We start from the raw sequence: 23,854 nt of genomic DNA on the forward strand, positions 1-23,854 counted from the left end.
ATGGGATATTTGGCGTTGGATCTCGTAATCGACTTATTCAAAATACAATGGCGAATGCCGCATGTGTTATTGAAATAAAAAAGATATCGATGCTGCGCACTTTGGAGAGCGGATGATACTTGAGCATGACTTTTCACTCGTGGGATCTGTACAAGTTTCCGCTGTTACAGCGTACAACCAAGCATTCGTGCGCTGTTAAGACTGCTACTTAGCTCGAGGAGCTGTGATACGTCATCTTCGCTCTGCAAACAGGCCGAGGACCCAAGCCGATTTGATGACTACAACTTGATCAACATGAAACTTCATCTGAAGTCAAAATTTTATCCGTACGACGATATGAATCTGAATTTCGACAAAACAGATGGTCTGAGCTACGACACGTACGCGCATTTCTGCAAGGGTTACTACGGATACGAGTATCTCGAACTCGAGTCTCACCGTCACGTCTTTTCTACCTAACGGCCTATTCGTAACCCGTCTTTTGAAGGATGTCTTTTGATTTACGGATTCTTAAATGGTCTTTGAGTTGTAAAAATTTGGGAATGATCTTCTTGTCCCTACAGTGTTTTAGAAAGGCTAGATTAGATAGACTTTTGGCGAGGGAAGTTTGCTGAAAGTGTTCACTTTCAGATCGCTAGTTAAATAAGCTGCAGTGATACCAATTTATTATCTTTATAATTATACTTAGTGATCTTAGTTTTATAAAAAAAGGATAAGAAGGGAAGGCATGTGCACGACGGGGTTCGATCACGAACCAGTCGTAAAAACCCGCAATTATTTTTGCGAAAAATATCACCTCAGCCAGGAATCAAACCTGGATCTGCTGCTTACCGGGCAGGCATCTTATCCTTTCGATCACAGAGACATGTGATGATATTTATCGCAATAACGTGTTTAGAATAACACATCACAATTCAATGATACACACATATATACTTATACACATACACACATATATACATATATACATTACGCGCCAAAATGCAGCTTAGTCTTGAACAACGTTACGCGATAAAGTTTTGTGTAAAATTCAGAAAAACGGGCACGGAAACACTTTAAATACTACGCAAAGAAAAATCTGTCCTCTGCTCAAGTTTTTCGATAAGGTCCTCAAGAATGGACGAGAAGACGTCGAAGACGAACAATGTTCTGGACGCCCCTCAATGTCGACATCGGAAAATGTGCGACGTGTGAAAGAAGTGTTGGACTCAGATCTCAGTGTCAGAATGACTTCCGATATTGTTGAACTGCCTAAAACGGATGTGCATCGCATTGTTTCTGAAAATCTGCACATGAGAAAAATTTGTGCGAAACTTGTTCCCAAAGTTTTGACCAATGATCAAAAGAACATTTGTGTCTCGATTTCACGCGAACTGACTGATCATTTGACAAATAAACTTAATTTTCTTCAGTAAGTGATAACCGGCGATGAAACTTGAGTATTTGAGTACGACCCGGAAACAAAAAGGAAACAAAAAGGCACAGTTCCGAATGGCACATTCCGGCTTCACCGCAAAAAAAGGCGCGAATGAGCAAGTCAAAAGTGAAAAGCATACTCATTGTTTTTTTTTGACTGAGGAGTTGTTCACAAGGAGTTTGTACCGACCGGACAATCAGTAAATGCAGCATTTTACATCCAGGTTCTCGTTTGAAAAAAAGGGTCGCGTGCGTTCGCCCAGAAATCCAGCACGCCTGGATCCTTCACCGCGACAACGCGTCGAGCCACACTGCCTTAACGATGAAGGAGTTGTTGGTTATGAAGAACATTCCAATACTTCCCCAATCACCATATAGCTCAGACATGACCCCGTGCGACTTCTTTTTGTTCCCTCGCATCAAATCTGACCTGAAAGGAAACCATTTTGGGATCGAAAACGTCTAAGCGGCTGTGACAAGGACCTTGAATAATGTCTCCGTTGAAGACTTCCAGCGCTGGAAAGTGGCAGCAACGTTGGACGCGGTGTATAGACTCTCAAGGGGACTACTTTGAAAACTACTAGTATATTTGAATCTGATTTCAATAAAAGTATTTTTCTAAAATCATTCTCATTATTTTTGGGACAGACCCTGTATATACAGGGTGTCCTAAAATTCTCGCAGTTGGAGCACACTACGTGATTCTTTATGCTAAAAGAAACAACTTTTATCTTTAGCAAAATTGCGTGCGACGAGTAATTTTTACAGTGGATCAGATTAAAAGTAACAAATGAGCGCGCGTATGTGCATAGGGCTGGCGCGCGTTCCTCAGGCCGGCACGATCTGGTACTTAATTTTTGATGACTTCACATACTATATTGTTTAAAATTTGATAAAAGTTAACAAAAATAAGTATTGTTTTCATCCTTTAATGATTTAATAAAAAAATTGTCTGATTTCGTAGCATTATCTCAAAATAAAAATAAATGTAAATGATATGATGTATGAACTGAGCATTCTATTTTAATTACTGCACAATTGCATATAACAATAAAAAAATATACTGAATTTAACGAATTATTTAGACACTATTATAAAAAAAATCAATTTTTTGACTTTTCGTTGATTACGTATCACGTAATTAATAAGTATTCGTTAAATTCAGTATTTTTTAATTGTCATTTGCAATTGCGCATACGACAATAAAAAAATAATTAAAATAATAGAATGCTCAATTCATACACCATATAATTTACTTTTACCATATATTTATTTTTATTTCCAGATAATGCTACAAAATCAGACAATTTTTTTATTAAATCGTTAAAATACGTAAAGATTGGATACGAATACTTATTTTGTTACTGGTATTATATTTTAAACAATATAGTACATGAAGTTGTCAAAGATTGAGTCCCAGGCCGCACCGGCATGAGGAACGCGCGCCGATTTTGACCGCTATGCACATACGCGTGCTCATTAGTTACTTTTAATTTGATTTACTGTAAAAACTACTCGTCACATGCAATTTTGCTAAAGGAAAAAGTTGTTTCTTTTAGCATAAAAAATCACTTTAGTGTAAAAACTCCAAATGCGGGAGTTTTGGGACACTCTGTATATATATATATATATATATATATATATATATATATATATATATATATATATATATATATTCACTCACGTTACACTCACGCCAGGGAAGAAAGAGACAGTTTTTAGAAAACGGAGAAACACACTTTATTGTTACAATGACACAAGAACTCTTTCTTTAATAATATCGGAACTCACCGCGACTCGGCTCAAACTCGCGCGTCGACTGTCTTCCAAAACAACGCTTAACAACCGCTTCACAACCGCATCGGCAAGGAACGATTTTCAGGTTAGAAATTAACATGAGGGTAGCGTCGAGCGGAACACCGCTCGGTCGTAACAATATATATATATATATGTACATATATATATATATATATATATGTGTGTGTGTAATATATATATATATATATATATATATATATATATATTTTTGGGGGCTTGTCCGGGATTGGAAAATAGCGGAGCGTTAAGCGGAGTTGACAGGAAAGGAATTAGCGACGGAAGTGCGACAGGAAGGAGTATCGGGGAGACGGGTTATCTCGGCTAAAAAGCTTGCATGCGAAGGAATCGAAAACGACTCTGAGTCTGAAGATGATTCGTATAACTATGGAGGAGCTTCACCTTCTTAGAGAAGAGTGAGCAGAGCGACGACGTGGAGCGGAAAAGCAGGGAGGATCGGTGCGGCAGTCCGAGGAACAGGATCCACTCATAGGGATCTACCCAGGCCAGTCAAATCCAATTTTTAATCTCGATCTCGATTTAAAATTAAAGCCTGATACATATAATGGAAGTGTTCCTTTGCGAGAATTTTTATCCCAGTTTGAATTAATCGCTCGGGCAAATGGATAGAGAAAGTAGTCGTATTGGCTTCCTGTTTAAGAGGGAAAGCGCGTTCGGTTTTAAAGGGAGGAACGGAATTGGAAAATTCGCAATATAGCGAATTAGTTTCAAGATTAGAGTTACGTTTTGGAGAAAAATTTTCGACACAAAATTACTACATGCAGTTTATAAATCGAAAACAAAAATTTGGGGAAGATTTGGCTTGACTCGGATTTAGAGCGTGTGTCTCATTTGATTACTTATCCGGAATGCTCGCCTAGCTCGTTGTTCAGGATAAGATCATGCTCGCAATTTATTGTCGCTATGGCAGACGGTTTTATTAAACAGACCTTTCAATCTTTAAGAGTCGCCATGGAAAGAATCAATGGCAGTAAAAATTACTAAGGAAAATAGTTTTCCTAAATTTCAGGAGAGGGACTGAAAGGGGCAAATTAATTTTAAGTCGGACGTGAACGAAACTTTTTAAACGAAGGAGAAATTAACGCGCGTGATTATAAGCAAAATTGCGGGAAATTTAATAATTTTAAGGGAAAACAAAGGAAAATTTTCGGTTCTATAATAAAAGAGGAGCCGACGAATGCTGGCAATGTGGAACTAAGGAGCACTTCCGATTGGAGTTCTTTATTAATTCAAGAAAGAGAAACTCGGACTCGCCAAGCTTTGTAGCGGTGTAACGCAGGGCTCGGCGCGAAAGAGTAATACCGCAAAGGGAAGGAATTTTTCTTTCGGGAATTTAAGTGGGAAATCAGGAAATTCTTGGTTTTTTTTATATTGGATTTAAAAAGTGAGTACTGGCAGGTGAAACTTCATCCAGAACATAAGGAAAAGACAGCATTCTCAATAAGAATCGGTTTGTGGCAATTTACTGTGATGCCATTTGGATTATGTAATGCAACTTTTGAAAGATTAATGGAAAGAGTTTTTCATCAAATATTAAATAAAATCTGTTTGGTTTATTTAGATGTTGTGATTTTCAGTAAAATTTTCGAGGAGATGTTGGCTAATCTTCGGGAAGTTTTTCTTCGTCTCAGGGTAGCAAATTTAAAAATAAATCCAAAGAAATGTTCCCTATTTGAAGGAAAGTTAAATATTTAGGTCATGAAGTCTCGAAAGAAGGAATCTCTACTGACTCTGAAAAGATTGCTTCCGTACTGGAATGGCCTGTTTCGCGGAATAAGAAGCAAGTCCGTAGCTTTTTGGGATTTTGCTCCAATTGTAGGAAATTTGTTAGAGGATTTTCGCAAATTGCAAAACCCCTATTTTCCTTGACAAAGAAACAGTGTAAGTTTGTTTGGGATGAACATTGTCAAGAGGCATTTGAAAAACTAAAACGGTGTTTGAATTCTTTTCCTGTCTTGTCTTTTTCAATTGAGACAGAAAAATTCATTTTGGATACTGACGCCTGGCATTGGTGCTTTATCCCAGATTCAAGAAGGAAAAGAGAGAGTAATTACTTATTTTAGTAGAGTGTTAAGTAAAACCGAAAGAAATTATTGTGTTACTCATAGAGAGTTGCTAGCAATAATTGACTCTTTGAAAAGTTTTCATCACTATTTATATGGACAGAAATTCTTAATAAGAACTGACTATTTCTCTCCGATAGTTGATGTCTTTCAGGGAACTGGAAGGACAGTTAGTTCGCTGGTTGGAACATCTTCAGCAATATAATTTCGAAATTTCTCATGCAGGGAAATCGCATTGGAACGCTGATTGTCAAGACGCCCCTGTGCGGAAAATGACTGCAATTATTGTGCCAGAGTGGAAAGAAAAGAGGAGGAAAATAAAGGGAAATATTTAGGAAGGACAGTTTTAGAGGGAAGAGAATCAAAAGATTGGCGGGCAGCGCAGTTAGAAGATCCTTCGATTGTTGAAATTCTTCGGAGTAAGAAAATAGGTAACGCTCTCTTTGATATGAGATTATTTCCGAGAATATTTCTTCAAAAATTTATTGATCTCAATGGGATTCTCTGGTTATTAAGAGATGGAATTCTTTGTAAGAGATGGGAATCTCCTGATTTGAAAACTGTTATTTTTCAAATTGTTGTTCTTATAAAATGATGCAACAGGTTTTGGAGGAGGCTCATGATTCTCCTACAGGAGGGCATTTTGGAGTGAATAAAAGATCTTGAAAAGATTCGGAAGTGTTTCTTTTGGACAACATGCAAATAAGATGTGGAACATTGGATTAGAACCTGTAAAGTTTATGTAGCTAAAAAAGATGCTGGAAAGGGAAAATCTGCTTTTCAGATTTATAATGTGAGTGTTTTTTTGAGAGGGTGCAGATGGACATGTTAGTCCCCTTACCATTTTCTTGTTCCGGGAATAAATATTTATTAGTACTGATTAGTTACTGATTGTTTCTCAAAATGGGTGAAAGCTTTTCCATTGAGAAATATCAAAGCTAGTACGGTGGTAGAAGTCTTTGTAAGTTAGATAGTATCTAGGCATGGAATGTTATTAGAAATACATACGGATCAGGGAAGGAATTTCGAATCGCATCAAGCATTGTTTTGGGAAAGAGTCGACGGCGTGGCGCGCGAGTTTGAGCCGAGTCGCGATGAATTCCGATATTATTAAAGAAAGAATTTATGTGTCATTGTAAACAATAAAGTGTGTTCCTCCGTTTTCTAAAAATTGTCTCTTCCTTTCCTGGCGTGAGTGTAATGCGAGTGAACCCGCCGCGAGCGCAATATATATATTTTATTAAATTTATTATAATATATATATATATATATATATATATATATTTTATTAAATTTTAATATTATAAAAATTTTGTTAGGGTTACACGGAATGATGAATACGTTTATCAGAATGAAGATAGTAATTTATTATTGTGACTGATCGCGAGATGCGTGTTGCTACAAGTAGAAAATCCACTTAAGACTGTGCAATGCAGACACTCGGGAAGAATAAAAAATAAGAAAGGAAGAAAGTGGGCGCACCGACGACTACATGTCATGTCATAAAATAATACGCTCAACAAACACTTAAGCTTTAATCAGATCATTTCGATCAACAAATTTAATTAAAACTAATGAATAAGGGATAAATTTTTAATGAAACACATAAATTAGTTTATTTCAAAATAATTCCCATCGATAATTTATCGTCGATTAACTTATTAATTTTATTATTCTAATAGAATTGACCAATCACCTTTATCGTCAAATTTGTCGATAAAGCGATTGAGCAATTTCAATAAATTCATAAATTTACTAATAACAGGAAAGCGCGGACTTGAGATCACCAATTTTGAAAGAACTTATATATGTTAAAATATTCTATTAGAAGAGTACTTGAGCAAAAGGATAGGATGCTCAGCTGTTTTTAAGAAAGATCGATTTAAAGTTTATAGCATTCCTTATATACCGGCCGCATTAAGTCCTTGTCGCCAAGATCGCGTACTCAGGCGCTCACCCTGTACTACCAATCTGTCGAGTTCGATTCCTGCCTATTACACTTTTTTTTAAATCTGGAAAATATTTATTTATTATTATATTATTATGTTAAATATATATTATATTATTATATAAAATAAAATTAATTTAATTAACAATTATTTGTAATTAAAATTTTCACTTTTAACTTCAATTAATAATTTTGTACGGGCTTGTATTAGATACTCGAATCGTTTCTCCAACTAAAGTCTTTATTGCGTATTATTATAATTTGCTCGGTTCGCTTACTCAATCTCGATTTCGTCCATCTTTTCGCACGCTTGTCTATTTATACAATATCAAATATTACCCTACCTAATAAACAAATGACACGTCGTGGTCTCACATTTGTTATCTCGCTCGCAAGTATATCGATTTGTAATACATGTCGAGTTCGCTCACAATTCGGAGCAACGGTTACAGATTAAATTTATATTTGTATTATTTAGTCACCAACATCCCGCCCACCAATTAATCCTGATTAATTTTATTTTTCATAGATAGGCAATTTACAAACTTTAGTGACTGGACGCTTGATAACATTATTTTCGGTTTGAATAGTTAACACGCGAACCTTTTTATCAATTCCCGGGTGCAGTTCGATTATTCTGCCAAGTTTCCACTGCAAGGGTGGCATATTGTCGCCTACAATTAAGACTATGTCATTAACAGCTAGATTTTCTCTTTCGATCGTCCATTTGCATTTGCCCTGCAATGACGTTAAATATTCGACACTCCATCGCTTCCAAAAATGTTGAGTTATACGCTGAGTCAATTGCCATCTGTCAAGTCTGTTAATAGGGACGTCTAATACATTGATATCTGGCAGACTAATAAGCGGTTCCCCTATTAAAAAATGTGCGGGCGTCAAAGCCTGTAAGTCGTTAGGATCAGAGGACAATTGACATAGCGGTCTTGAATTTAAGCAAGCTTCAATTTGAGCTAAAACAGTCAGAAATTCCTCGAAAACGAGTCGCGTTTCGCCAACAACTCTTTTTAAATGGTATTTACATGATTTTATTCCTGCTTCCCAAATATCATCCATGTGAAGCGCATGGGGGGAAATAAATTTCCATTCTATGCTTTGAGATGTACAATACTCTTCTATCGATTTGGAAAATGTTCTGATTGTCCGATACAATTCGTCAAGCTCTCTTTTTGCGCCGACGAAATTAGTGGCATTGTCGCTATAAATTTTTTGCGGATAACCTCGTCTACTCACAAAGCGGCGCAATGCAGCTAAGAACGCACTCGATGTCAACTCACTGACTGCTTCTAAATGAACCGCTTTAGTCGAAAAGCATATGAACAACGCAATATATGATTTGCGACTTCTTTGTCCTCGGCCCTTATTCGCAACTGTAACAATAGAGTTAGCGTAATCAATTCCCACTATCGAAAATGCTCGTTGACAAGCGTGAATTGAGATTCGAATCGCAATTCATCGCTGCTCGGTTGCCATCGAATACCTAATGTTTTCGTTACGTCTCGCTCATCAGTTATAGCCTGAAAGTCAGTGCCATCATCAATTTTATTCGTTTTAAGGATTAATTCGTTATAATTTGATCGCCACTTATGTAATTTGAATTGTCCGAGCCTTAATAATTCTGTCAATTCTTTAATTAAAATATCCGCTTCATTAACATTATCTACTCCTGTTAAAATATCATCAACGTATAAATCTTGAAGCAAGACTCGTGATGCTTGAGAATACTGACTTTCAGCCTCACTCGCCAATTGTCGAACGCTCCTTATTGTTAAAAATGGTGCACAAGATTGTCCATAAGTTACCGTGTTTAGTCGATATTCTTGAATTGGCTCGTCTGGCGAAAAGCACCATAAAATTCGCTGATAGTCCCTATCATTCTCATCGACGAGGATTTGTCGGTACATTTTCTGTATATCGGCTGTTATTACCACTGAATGCGCTCGAAAACGTAAAATAATATTAATTAGTGGATCTTGTAAAGTAGCCTCCACCATTAATGTGTCATTTAAAGATAAACCTGAGCTAGTTTTAGACGAGGCATCGAAAACAGCGCGAAGCTTTGTGCTAATAGATGATTCGCGATAAACGCCGTGATGAGGTAAATAAACATACAGCCTCGCTTGTCAGCAGTTCTCGGAACGATGGTCATATGCCTTAGACTTATGTATTCTCGCATGAATTCTATATATAACTGCCGATACATGTTATTACTTCGAAATTTACGTTCTAAATAGAGCAATCGTCTTTCCGCAATCGATCGCGATTCGCCAAGCTTATGCTTATTGTCTCGGAAAGGCAATCGTACAACAATTCTGCCCTCTGTGTCTCGCGTATAAGTGCCTTTAAATATTTCTTCGCATGTTTGTTCTTCACTTGATAAAATTGCATTATCGCGACTCGAACAATCCTCGATTTCCCAAAATTTAATTAAAGATTTATTTAAAGAGCTCTGCGTAACTAAACAATTGATTTGACTAATTCTTTCCCTTTTTATATATTGTGCTGGGATTCGACCTGAAATAATCCAACCGAATTTCGTATTCTGTAATGTAGGCAAATCATTTCCGAGCTCAACCCTTGCAGGTTCTAATAACTTTAAAAAGAATTCGCTGCCCAACAGCATGTCGATCTGACTCGGACGGTGGTATTGCGGATCGGCTAAATTTAACGTGTCGGTTATTGAAAAAGCATCACTATTAACTGCCACCGAAGGCAGTTCTCTAGTAATCCTCGGCACTACCAAACAAAATGCAGATAATAGATAAATAGTTATTCTTGATTTTATCGTTACTTGACATCCGTGATTTATCGTACAAATTGAACTACCAATGCCCGAGACTGCCTCGTGAATGTCCTCTAATTTTAAATTTAATTTAGCACAGGCTGATCTTGTTATAAAATTCGCTTCGCTCGCGCTATCAAGAAGTACGCGAATAGGTTGATCGAACATATTTGAGTTCTTTATGTATACTATTGCCGTTGACATTAAGATTTCGCCAAATCTCGCGCGACTCGTTGTGTGATGTACCGATAAATTAACGTTTGCTTTTTTGTTTTTGCGACCTTCTCCGTTAACCGCTTCAATGTTTGAAGTAACCTTGTCTACTCGAGGCTCTTCTTGTTCTGTATGGCACAATGTATTGTGCCTCCTCGCGCATTGTCGACAGGAACTCGCTCTACAAGCGCTGACAAAATGATCGTTCCGTAAACAATTAAAACAAAGCTTCAATCGCTTAACTTCGTCAATTCTTTCTCGCACAGACAGATTTAAAAATCTTTCACACGAATATATTAAATGAGGACCGCCACATATAAAACAGCGCCCGATGACACGGCTAAACTTACAGTTTGATTATTTCTAGATGTCCTTGCCTCGCTTCTTCTTGCAGATCTTGAGGCCTCGTTTCTTCCAGCGACTCTCGAATTGTCAATTCTCCCTCGGTGTTTCATTGCCTCGTCTGGAGTTCGCTGCCACTCCTCTATAGTTCGATTCCTCTGTGGAATGCGCTGCCCAGTCGATCAAGCATTTGCACACGTCGCTGTAAAAAATCAAATAATAAATCGATTGTAACAGTTTGTCGACCTTCCATACTCTCTTCCCAGCGGCGCCGAGTAACTCTGTCCAGCTTCTCCTTCATCATATATAATATCAAAGAATCCGCCCATGTTTCACTGGTGGACTCCATAGATTTTACAATTCGAAGATGTTTCTGGAAATGATTAATTAATTCTTGAATATCAACGGCTGATTCTCGCTCGACCTTAGGTGCTTCAAATAAACATTGAAGATGTCTTCGCTTTAAAGCTTTCTTATCTTCATAACGGTTTCTTAAAAGATTCCAGGCCACTTCGTAGTTCTGTGCCGAAATCTCGATTGATTCGATGATTTTTGCCGCGCTTCCCGTCAGTGCACCGACCAAATATTGCAGCTTTTGAATTGCCGATAAATCGCTGTTATGAATTAATGTGGTAAAGGTATCAAAAAGGCGTGTCCAGTCCTCTATTTCTCCCGAAAAGATTGGCAAATTGATTACCGGCAGTTTGACTCTGGCATCAATTTGAACCATTTGAACTTAACGCTCTAATTACTTCTGTTTGCTGCTCTATCACTTGTGCAAGTGATTCGCCACCGTTAGTTGTACTTACAGTCGGTTTAATTGCAGCAGCCCATCTCGACAATGTTGCACTCAATTCTACGTATCGTTCTTCAAATACATCGTCTTCTCGTTGATCTTTAATTGGCAGCTCATTCTCCTCGATAACGCATATCAATTGCCGCTGTATCTCGTTAAATTCCTTGTACACTTGCTCTAATTTTTTTGAATATATTGTGACCATTTCGATGCTCGGCGATGTCCTCTGGTTTGCCACGTTTTCTACAAACTTCCAAATATGTGTTTGTTTTGCCTTGATATATCCTCGTTGGCAGCGTAATTCTTGCGCGCTCATTTTCACAGTTGCTTAATCGTTAATCGTAATTGTTAATTGCCTTATTCTCAATCCGGCTCGAAGGACCATGTACGGGCTTGTATTAGATACTCGAATCGTTTCTCCAACTAAAGTCTTTATTGCGTATTATTACAATTTGCTCGATTCGCTTACTCAATCTCGACTTCGTCCGTCTTTTCGCACGCTTGTCTATTTATACAATATCAAATATTACCCTACCTAATAAACAAATGACACGTCGTGGTCTCTCATTTGTTATCTCGCTCGCAAGTATATCGATTTGTAATATATGTCGAGTTCGCTCACAATTCGGAGCAACAGTTACAGATTAAATTTATATTTGTATTATTTAGTCACCAACAAATTTGAAATAGTTATTATAGTTATTATTTAATACAAAAGATATTTTATTCATTGTAATTTTATTTGGTAATTTTTCATTCAACGTTCAGTTACTCACTGCTCCCTGACCCTAATATTTGTATATTTGTATATCTAATGTCATCAGGTAATAGTTTTTGGCCTCCCTTTCAGATTATTTCTCTGTAACGTATATCTCTACACCAAGGAATTCAAAATCCCATCTGATCCTGTTCTTGAACAAAGGCAGTGAGCGCAACTATTAATAATAGTGATGAAGATGAATAAAAGTTTTGACACAACATCTTTCGCATTTATTTTTAAATTCATTATTAAATTAACCATTTTATTAATTAACCATTTTATTAATTAATCGAAACTAATTAAAATATACTAAATATATTAAATTATGTTAAAAGTGTTTTATATTACTAGAAAACTATGTTAAAGCATTTTATTAGTTTTATATTGGATAGAACATGTAAATTAATAAGATTGTTAATTGAATAAAAATCAGTAAATTATTAATTGAATTTAAAAGTGAAAATTTAAATAAAAACAATTGTTAATTAAATTAATTTTATTTTACATAATAATATAATACATATTTAACATAATAATATAATAAATAAATATTTTCTTAAAAAAAAGTGTAATAGGCAGGAAATGAATTCGTGTCGACAGATTGGTAGTACAGGGCCCAAGCAGCACGATCTTGGCGATAATGAGCTTAACGCGGCCGGTAAATAAAGAACGTTATAAACTTTAAATCGATTTTTCTCAAAAACAGCTGAGCATCCTGTCTGTTTGCTCGAGTACTCTTCTAATAGAGTACTTCAACATATATAAGCCTTTTCAAAATCAATGATCCCAAGTCCGCGCCCTTTTTTTGTTAGTAATTTTATGAATTTATTGGAATTAATCAATCATATTTATTGACAAATTTAATGACAAAAGCAATTGGTCAATTCCATTAGAATAATAAAATTAGTAAATTAATCGATAATGATGGAGATTATTTTAAAATAAATTAAATTTAAATACTTTATTAAAAATTAATTTGTTATTTAATAATTTAATAATTTTAAGTTAATTTTTATTATATTAAAATATTTATATTCATAATTATGATCTCTTATATTAACTGTACATTTTAATATTAATATTAATAATTAATGAAATCTTTATGCATACATAAAGATGTATACATAAAGATTTTGTGTATTATAGATAGATAGATATATATTTATTTCGTACCTTTTGGCTTTGAAAGGGTTCTACATAGATCGATTTTACATAGATCTTAATTTGATAATAATGTATAAATCTAAGACATATTAACATGATATATAAATATTTTCTTAAGCTAAGTAACTGTGGTTAAATCTCTTTCTGACTTTACTATATGCCTATCTTCCTACTTTCCTATATTTTCTTTGGGTTTATTCTCTTTCCTTGCTTTTACGATTTTCTTCATCCAACTTATTTCTTCCTCCTTTCTCCTAGCAACTGATTTATTCTTGTGTTATCTCTTATCTCTACTACACATGTTGTCGTCAAATGTTCTAATGTTTCAACCTCAGTATGGTACAGCCTACATACATTCTTATTCTGTTCGCGTCAGTATCTAGTATTACTTAATTCTTTGTTTCCGCAATAATTCTTTGAAAGTCTTCTTGACTATCTTTCCTTAAATATTCGGGTATCCCTATCAGACATAATTCTTTATATCTTTTCCCATATTTTGAATTCTGGATTCTATTATGTTGTATTTGTTTTTGTACTTCTAGGTCCCTTGCTATTAGTTTGTTTACAACCTCGCCTCTTTCCTCTCTAAAATTTTTAACTTCTCTTCCCGACATTCCGTTCCTACAAAAATATATTTCTTTTTCCGACTCCCATCTCCTCTTATTTTTACTGTTTCTCTCTATTTTCCTAAAGCACTCTATATTTTATCCGATTTCTCCCTAATTTTTTTCTTCAAATTTAATCGCTCTTTTACCTGATTCTATTCTTAACAACTGTCTTTTCGTTTTTTCTCTAACTATATATCACGTATGTATTCCAATCTAGTCCTAATGCCCATTTTATAAATTTATTCTGACACCTTTCTATTATTTGATATTCTTTTCAACCCTAGATTTCCGCCTTGTACATTATTATATTCTTCACTAAATGGTTAAACATCCATATTTTTCTTTTAAAATCTCCGACGAATTTCCTTTGTCCTATCCCCCAAACTTGCTTCATAGCATATATAGCTTTTTTATTTGTCTCTTTGATGTCTATCCGCGCCATTATTATTTTGTAACGTGTAACCTAGATATCTAAAATGATCGACGCGGTTTCATGATGGTATGAGGATGCATTTCGATAATAGGGCGAATTGATTTGGTAATTCTGTCACCACCAGCAATGACGATGAATGAGCATTCGATGTGTGAATGACATCTCCGACTTTACCCTTGATACCAAAAAATTTTGTATTAATGCAGGACAACGCTCGTTCTCATGTTCGGCGAACATAATGCAATTATTTTTTGAGCGACATGACATCGCATTGTTGGACCACCCTCCCAATAGTCCTGATCTGAAACTGAACACATATGGGACGAGATGGAATAACGACTATATAAGACGTCGTGAAGAACAACCGCGAAGTCTAAACGAGTTGGAAGAAGCGTTTAGGCAAATTTGGTACGAAATTCCAATGGTAGTCCAGAGATGCATAAACATGCGAGAGTGTTTACAAGCGGTAATTAATCAGAAAGGAAGTAACACACAATATTAAAAACATGCGCATGCAATCCATATTTATCCATCCCTTTAAACTATCACTCTCTCACACACACACACACACACACACACACACACACACACACACACACACACACACACACACACACACACACACACACACACACACACACACACATGATGTGCAAAATCCAATCGGCAACCTCCACGTGGTGCACATTGAGTAACGCTAATACCAGCGATCATTTTTTAACGTTATTTTTTAAAAGATATCGAATTATTTTCAAAATCACGCTTAAAAATATCATACAAAAATATGTATAATATATAAAGCATTTTATAAGAAAAATGTTAGTTTTTGATAATTGTTTTAAATTTATTGAAGAAAATTTTTTGTTGGTTTATGGAATATTGAATTTTTATCCATAATTTTAGAAAATATAAAGTTCTCTTTTTCAGAACACAAAACTATAAAAATAACAAATTTTTAAAAATAATCTCAAAAATATTAATATATAAATTTCGAACTTTAGAATGTTTCTTTTTATTATATTTGCGATGTTTCTTGGCCAACTTTCAACGTCGATTGAAAAAAATACAGATTTAGTTTCAAAATCGTGTAGTTTGGTAATAGAAAATCATAAAAAAGTTTTAAAAAATGTATTTTGTAAGTAAAACTCTCTACTCTTCTATAAACGTCTTAGATATTTTGAGAAAAATTTTTTTTAAGTTACAGAATATTGAAAGTACATAATTTTACGGAACAAAGCAATGTGAATCCTTTTTCAGATGCAGAACCATAAAGATAAAAAGTTTTTGAAAAACGGCTGAAAGTATGTTGAAGTATAAATTTCAAACTTTAAAATACTTTTTTAATTTTTTATCTGCGACGATTTTTTACCAAATTCCAACCATTTCAAAATTGTGCGATTTTGAGCATTTGAGTGTTCCCTTTTTTATTGAGTAGTGTATATTGCGAAGTGTGTTGGACTCAAAGGGCATCCTTGTCTTACTCTTACATTTGTGCAGAACTCCTTAGAGATGTTCCGTTTAGTTATTAACGGTATCATGATATTAACTGCTTCCTCTTATATTTCTTCTATTCTCCTTATCAAATATCTATTTAATTCTTTTTTCTTCATAATTATCCATAATTTTTCTCTTTATTTATGATATCGAATACAGCTTTCAAATCTACGAAAAATGCTTATACTTTTCCTCCTTTTTTATTTATTTCCTTTTCCAGTCATTTCTTTCTAATTTAATATTATATATAAATATTGTCCATCGCGTTACGTTTTTTCCTGAATCCTGTTTGTGTATGTGGAAGAATCTTATTCTTTTCTATCTCCTGTTTAAGCCTTTCTTCTATAATCATGGCGTATATTTTACATGCCATATTGAGAAGCGAGATATCACAATAATTCCTTATCTTATCTTTGTCACCTTTTTTATATATACGAACTATCACTCTCTTTCTCCTGTTATTTAGGAAACCTTCTCCTCTCCAGATTCTCTATAAGATCAGGAAACAGTGTCTTGGGTGTTAAATCAACCGAGAATACTATTGTGTGACTTTACGCGAGTCGGCGAGATGCGAATATCCGAAATTACTGGATCTCAATAATGACTAAACCGATCAAGTTCTAAATAGGCTTGATCGATAGCTTGAGTTCTACTTTAAATAAAAGTATTTTTATTTTTCTGCTATATGCCCTACAAGCAGAGATATTTGCAAAGTCCGATTTGGAAATTTTTATTTTAAGAAATGTCGTCATTATTATTATCGTCGTCTTTGTAATCACGGCTGTCACGAGATGTCATTATTAAATTTATCGACCCAGCGCATTATCAGACTGATAAGTCAGGGTCACAGTAGGATCTAACGAATCAATGTTCGTTGGGTTTTGCAGTAACTCTGACTTATCGGCCTAATTTATCCGGCCGGGTCGATAAGTCTAATAATATAATAAATACGCGTGCACATCGAAACGGACACATTACAGATAGCAATATATCTACACTAAATAAACACACTAAATAAACACACTAATTCTTTTTATTTGTTTCATCTTTCTTTTCTCTTTCTTTAATTTAGAAAGAAATGCATAAATTATATTATATTTTCATCAGTATATTGTTCATTCGTATCGATTTTTGTATCTATATAAACATATTTTGTAACCTCTAACTATAATACAATCTCTCCTTATGTCACGATTTTGATTGACTAATTATTAATAAATATACACACAACGAGAGTAAGAAAGTAGAAAATGAAAGAGTGAGCGAGATAGTATGCTTGTTGCTCTTTTTCTGTGCATCCGATTGGCAGTCAACGGTCATTGAGTTTCACGGCGAGTTTGACGGTTTTTATTGACAATTCATAATTTGGAGTGTAAGTGACTCATGTTATTTTGCAAGTAAATTCTATAAATATATAGCAAGTATATTCTATAAATAAAAAAATAAGAAACAATACAAATAGTGTCTTAACTTATGCCGGGACCATAAGAAATTGACTAATCATTGACCAGTCGATTATTCTTCTACAATTCTTCTACGATTATGATTTCAATTTTTTATGGTTACGGCATAAGTTAACAGATTAAGGCGATGCTATACTTGTCTGTATTACCGACAAAACGCAGTAATTTTTGTATTGCTCTCATTTTTTATTTACTTTATAGATCTGGAAATCCTTTTCCATAATTAAAGTTTATGCATTAATATGTGTTTAGCATATGAATTTCGTATCAAGAACATATCAAAAAATTAAAGTTTATGCATTAATATGTGTTTAGTATATGAATTTCGTATCAAGAACGAAAAAAAATTTTTAAATTTAGATCTTTTTTACCATTTGGTACCATAAATTGTCCAAAGCTGTCAAGTCAGGTAAATATTTATTTTGTATGAAAATTTTACAGCCTGTGCATACAAAACTGATAGACTAGAGTCTAGCTAGACTAGACTTGCTAGACTAGAAAATTACATGAAGAAGCAATGTTGAGAATTAGGCTTAGACACTTATTACAATCAAGAGAGTATCACAAAAATTTGTTTATATGTGTATCATGTGTACAAAAATGTATGTATGAATGTATGTATGTATACATAAATGTATCTATGTAGATGTGCATATGTGTGAACGTTTTTATTGGAGTTCGCTCGTCAGTCCTCTTAAGGCTTTCATAAACCAACTTTAAAAAAGTAAAAAACGAATTTATTTTGATTTCTTTAAATATTTTAACATCTTTTTTTCTCACAAGTTTATGCAAAATTTATCAATACTTAAGAGAGACATATTTAGTCATACATTTTCAGGATTATCAGAAAAAGAATTGTAAAGCATCTTGAAATATTTCAACAAATCTTAAGTAAATTAAAGAATAAATATTGATTAAAAGTTAATAAACTGAATTTAATGAATGGACTTAATGGATTGAAACTTAATGAACGAGATTGAAAAAGATTTACTTACAAAAAAAGAAATAAGTAAAAAAAGTTATAATATATATCTTAATTTATATCCCAAATAAGGAGGGAGGGTGTGCGTCCACCATGGCGGGGCCCGACCACGAACCAGTCGTGAAAAACTCGTAATCATTTTGCGAAAAAATACCACCTCAGCCAGGAATCGAACCTGAGTCTCCTGCTTACCGGGCAGGCATCTTATCCTTTCGACTACAGAGGCATATGATGATATTTATCGCAAATAACGTGTTTAGAGTAACACGTCAATAATACAATGATACATACACACACATATATATGTATATATATATATATATATATAGATATATACATGTACATGTATATCTTTCTCGAATCCCCACGACCGGCACTCCAGAGCGATGTTGGTCTCTCACTCGATGGATGCAGGTCGGACCGCAGCGGCGACATCCTCCAACGCCATTGGCAAATATACAAATAATCCTCCTGGTGCGCCAGTGCTCCACCGCTTATGCTTATTCGATCCCATCACTTCTCAGTCGCCAACGTCATCGAAGCTACACGGTTTCTCTCGTTGCAAAATAGAGCCGGAAAAACCAATTATTCTCTCTGAGTGAAGCGCGGCGAAGCCGCATTTTTTCAAACAGGCGAAGAAAGAACAATGGGTCCCCCTGCAGGGCGGCAGGAAAGATTGCATCAAGCATGGCTCGAGTCCCCGAATAAGAAGGGAGGGTGTGCGTCATTTATTTTGATTTCTTTAAATATTTTAATATCTTTTTCTCTTATACAGATTTATACAAAATTCATCAATATTTAGGAGAGACATATTTAAAAGAGACATGGTGCCGTGAAAGGACTTAATATATCAAATTTAATGATATAATGATTTGGAGTCATATTGTTGTCTCAATTAGACTTTTCTAATTCTTAGCCTGCCAAATGCATTAAATGCTGCTATATGACTCTATATGACTCTATATGAGTGAAACTATAAATTAATGATGAAATTAAAATTATGGCTTAAGATGAGTATAAAGATATAAATATTATATAAAAAATAAATGTTTTACATATAACATTTCAACTTAGCTTTCTATTATTCGTAACTGTCTTTGTAATCGTTTAATTTTTATTTCATTTTTATGATAATATATAAACACATAAAAATATAATAATAGCTTTTTATCATTTGTTGTAGCCATATCTACAACTAGACTTATTTAGCAATCCGCATGGCAACAGAGAAGTCTTTCGGAAGATTGCGAAAATGCAAAAGCTGCGCTCAATCTTTCGAAAGATCGCAGGAACGCGTCATAAAACGCGTAAACATTGCGAAAAAGTCGATCAGCAAATTCCTTATTGCGCACCCGTATGCAATATTGATTGACCAATACTGTGCAATCGATGAACCCGATCAGAACGCTGATCAGGCATCGAGTTTGTCTATATAATCGGTTACGCGTAGAGTCAGTCGGAGTCGAAATTGTAAGTCGTTTAGAATCAAAATTAGTCATACGAAGTCGTATGAAGTCATATGAAGTCGCGCGAGATATTATCGAAGTCCCTCGCCAAGTTCACGCGAGCCGTAATATCAGTATCTCAAGTGTCACATCCTGTCGTCAGAGTAACGCGAGACGCGCCAAGTCGCCCAAACGACATTCAACCGTGTGTAAGAAATATAGCAAGCAAAATTGTTAAGCATTTGTGTTATTGTTAAAATAAATCAATCAAATTAAAGGAAAGTGTATGTCAGTGATTTCAAGGAGAACCCTTTCACCCAACGATCTTGCTCGGAGTTCCAAATACTTAGGCTTGGCGAACCCGACTATTCCTAATAATAATATTGTAGCCCATCCGGGATTTATACAACACATTTATTAGATATTCATAACAATCATGTATTACAAAATCATATTATCATATCATTAAATTTGGTATATTAAGTCCTTTTAAGGCATCATTATTTATACAAACGTTTTTAATTCCTTTGGAATAATTAGATTTTTGGAATAATTAGATGTACATATACTAGTAAAAATTAATATATTTTTATCTAGAAACATATTCATGTACATTATTTTATTCATTACATTTACATATTTGTTAAAATTTTTTTAATAACATTGCTTACGAGTTTTTAATACAGTTATGATAATTTATTTAATTAATTTTACCTAAAAAATATGTTTAATTATTAACGAAATAGAATGATCTTTTTAATGAAATGTTTTAATAAAAATATGAAAAATCAGAAGACACAGATGTCAAGTCATGCGATAAGAATTATATTGTACTACTAATAATATTTATAATGTTATTAAGAAAAGGAATAGTATCTGAACAAAATTATCTTTTTTAAAAAATAGAAAAGTATAATAAAAAAATTACGCTACGTTTAGTATATACATTAAAAAAAAATGTCAAGTAAAGTGTCAAAAAAATGTCTAGACGCGCTTTTCAAATAGAAAGATGATTAATATTACAAAATGTCTGATGTCATTATAAAATTACTTTTTTATAAAAAGGTAAATAAAGGGTGTTAAGATATTTATCTTGATAAAGAGATTTATCTTTAGTAAGATAAATTATGATGCATAAACATCACTTACACTCTGAAACGAACTATGACCAATTATCAAACTCGCCGCGAAACTTAACGACATCGTCGACCGCCAATCGGATACGTGGAAAAAGAGCAAATATGCTACCTCGTTTGTTCTTTCGTTCTCTATCCTATTTACTCTCGTTGTGCGTATTATAAAAAAAAAATGTCACATATAAAAGGTGTCAATTATAGACACGCTTTTTGAATACAGAAAGATGGTTAATACTATACAAAATGTCTGATATCATTATAAAATTATCTTTTAAAAAAAGATAAAAAGGGTCAAGTATAGTGGACGCTTGAAAAAAAACCTATTGTATCAAGTTAAAAAATAGAATCTAAGTGACAATATTTTTTATTTTAAAGAAATAGAATCGAAGTACGTGGTACGTGATACGTATCTCTGTACCTTCATTGAAGAATCTTTACTCCAAATGGTAGTATCATGTGGTAGTAGTTTTAATTCTTTAAACAAAATTATGTTACGAAATTGCTATATCTAACTCAATTTTAGTTGATCAAATTAAAAAACAAAATCTAAATGCTAGTATCTTTGTGATATAAGCACCATTAATGTTAACAGATACGCCAACAAAACCATTTAAAAAATGTGCGTTAGATATCGTAGGACCATTGTCTATAACAACGATGGGAAACAAATATATACTGACATTTCAGGACAGCCTAACAAAATTTAGCAAAGGAATATCGATACAAAACCAAGAAGCGACAACAATAGCAAAAGAATTCGTGACAAAAATCATATTAGAATATGGAATTCCAGATAAAATCCTGACCGACCAAGGAACGAACTTCACTAGCGAATTATTTAAAAATACATACAAACTATTAAAAATACAAAAATTGCAAACAACGGCCTACCATCCGGAAACAAACGGAGCACTTAAAAGATCACACTGGACATTAACCGAATATTTACGACATTATATTAATGACGAACAGACAGATTGGGATGAATGGATACCGTATGCGATGTTTGCGTATAACACGACACTACACACCGCTACGAGTTTCACGCCGTTCGAATTGGTTTACGGGCATCAAGCACCGCTACCTACGGCTCTAATCAGCTCACCGAACCATCGTACACATACGACGACTATGCCCAGGAACTCCGCGAAAGGATACGAGCCATGAACCAAATAGCGAAAGAAAGCGTCAAAGAGGAAAAACAAAAAGCAAAGGAAAACTGAAAACATGAAAAACAAAAGTACGCACATTCAAGATAGGAGACAAAGTACTACTACACGATGAAACGTCCGACGAGGGCGATCGAAAAAATTAGACGCGTTATGGATCGGACCCTATGTAATTTTAGAAAAAACAGGCGATGTAAATTATAAAATAAAAATGGAACGCCGAACAATAAACGTGCACGCGAACCGAATCAAGGCGTTCGTCGAAAATTAAAAAGAGATAAGATAAAAGCGAAATATAAAATTATAAAAATATTATAAAAATATTATAAATATTATAAAATTATAAAAATATTATAAATAAAAAAATTTTTATGTAAAAAAACTGATACCCGAGACACTACCGTGTCTCCTGATAAATGCTATATTTCATCATGGTGGGTTTTTTATACAAGTCGAAAATTATCCTTTCTTTTTTAAATATTACAAAGGTGTCAAGGAAGCTAATACGATCATCATTCTCGATCTCCATAATGAATTGTAGTCTAATCTAATGTAGTCTAATCTATCATGATACGAATTGAAAATCTGTAAAATATCCTCAAGATAGTTAGGAGACGAAGCTAATAAAATGTCATCAACGTATCTGATAGAATGGGAGCTCAATTGGAATTCTGGCAATAGCAGCCTCAAGATCCTGCACTATATCCGCAATCACCGGTGATAAAGGCAAGCCCGTGGGATTGCCAAAGATCTGTTTATAAAAAGAATTGTTGAATGTAAAGAAAGTCGAATCTAAAATAAGAGAAACAGCACGGAGAAATTCATTTTGCGGAATATTGGTGTGATTGGATATATAATTCCATCTCTTCTTAATGCTTTACAACACCATCCGGGCTACAACAAACTTATTTATTATTATTTTATTTCGGTAATTAGGAGATAAAATAATACCCGCAAATCGATCCGAATCCTTCTAAAATCAACCGAATTAACGATCCGCGGGGGATAAAAAGCCCGATCCGACCAAAGAGAGATTCTCGAAATCATCCGCCGGGCTCGCATAAGCGAAATTGACTCCGATTCCGATGAAGAAAAGCCAAGAAGAAGTTGCAAATATGCAGTGCCAGCCAGGAGTTACTGATCAAAAACCACTCTTCGTCTTCTTCTCGAACCACCGAATCTGTCGACCGGGGAAAGATCCAAGGTAGCGTGTTCGCTGTCTCAGCCAGGCGTTACCGGCATCGGTCAGCACCTTATCCACCATCCGAATAACGCAGCGAACAGTAATCGCCAATGCCAGGTATTTCTGGCCGCTGTATCCTCATAGCCAAACACGATAATGCATTCGCTGTTGCAAACCGCCGCCACTGTCCTGTCCTCTGTGAATCTTCCACGATCCGCACCCGCGTCCGCAATTGACCACACCCGCGACTAACCAATCTGTCGTCGAATCGTATTGCAACCGCGCCGAAATTGATCGCATCCACTGTAAAGATCCGATTCGATCCGCGTCCGCGATCGCGCCGAAACCAACCGCATCTACCGAACCTTTCTATCTTTCTATCGAAATCTACCGAAACCGATCGCGCACCCGTGCGTTGCTGCTTATCGATTATAATAAGCGCTGCAACTAATATTATATACTTATATTGTAAACTATTCATTGTAAATAACCGCATTGCCGCTTACTGATTGTAATAAGCCTCGTGCAATTACATTAAATAATTCTCGTTGTAAATAATCGGGCCGCATATAATTATAAATCTGTAAATATCCGCGCTTTAAT

At 34.7% G+C, this 23,854-nt stretch overlaps 1 protein-coding gene across 20 annotated transcripts in view; it reads right to left on the minus strand.

Moving 5' to 3' along the window:
* pHCl-1 (pH-sensitive chloride channel 1) overlaps nucleotides 1–23,854 on the minus strand; it is a 1,184,550-nt gene that overhangs the window by 259,056 nt on the left and 901,640 nt on the right. The window contains exon 12 of one of the 20 annotated variants that reach the window (XM_089080707.1): nucleotides 10,049–10,820. The exons of the other annotated variants lie outside the window; for them this stretch is intronic. Within the exon in view, the coding sequence (XP_088936833.1) occupies nucleotides 10,761–10,820 (60 nt within the window). The 3' untranslated portion in view covers nucleotides 10,049–10,760. Of the gene's footprint in view, nucleotides 1–10,048; nucleotides 10,821–23,854 lie in introns of those variants that run through there. 20 annotated transcript variants of the gene reach the window in all.

Source organism: Pogonomyrmex barbatus, unplaced genomic scaffold (genome assembly GCF_055798465.1).
Source record: "Pogonomyrmex barbatus isolate J1 unplaced genomic scaffold, ASM5579846v1 scaffold4, whole genome shotgun sequence".
Lineage (NCBI taxonomy): Eukaryota > Metazoa > Arthropoda > Insecta > Hymenoptera > Formicidae > Pogonomyrmex > Pogonomyrmex barbatus.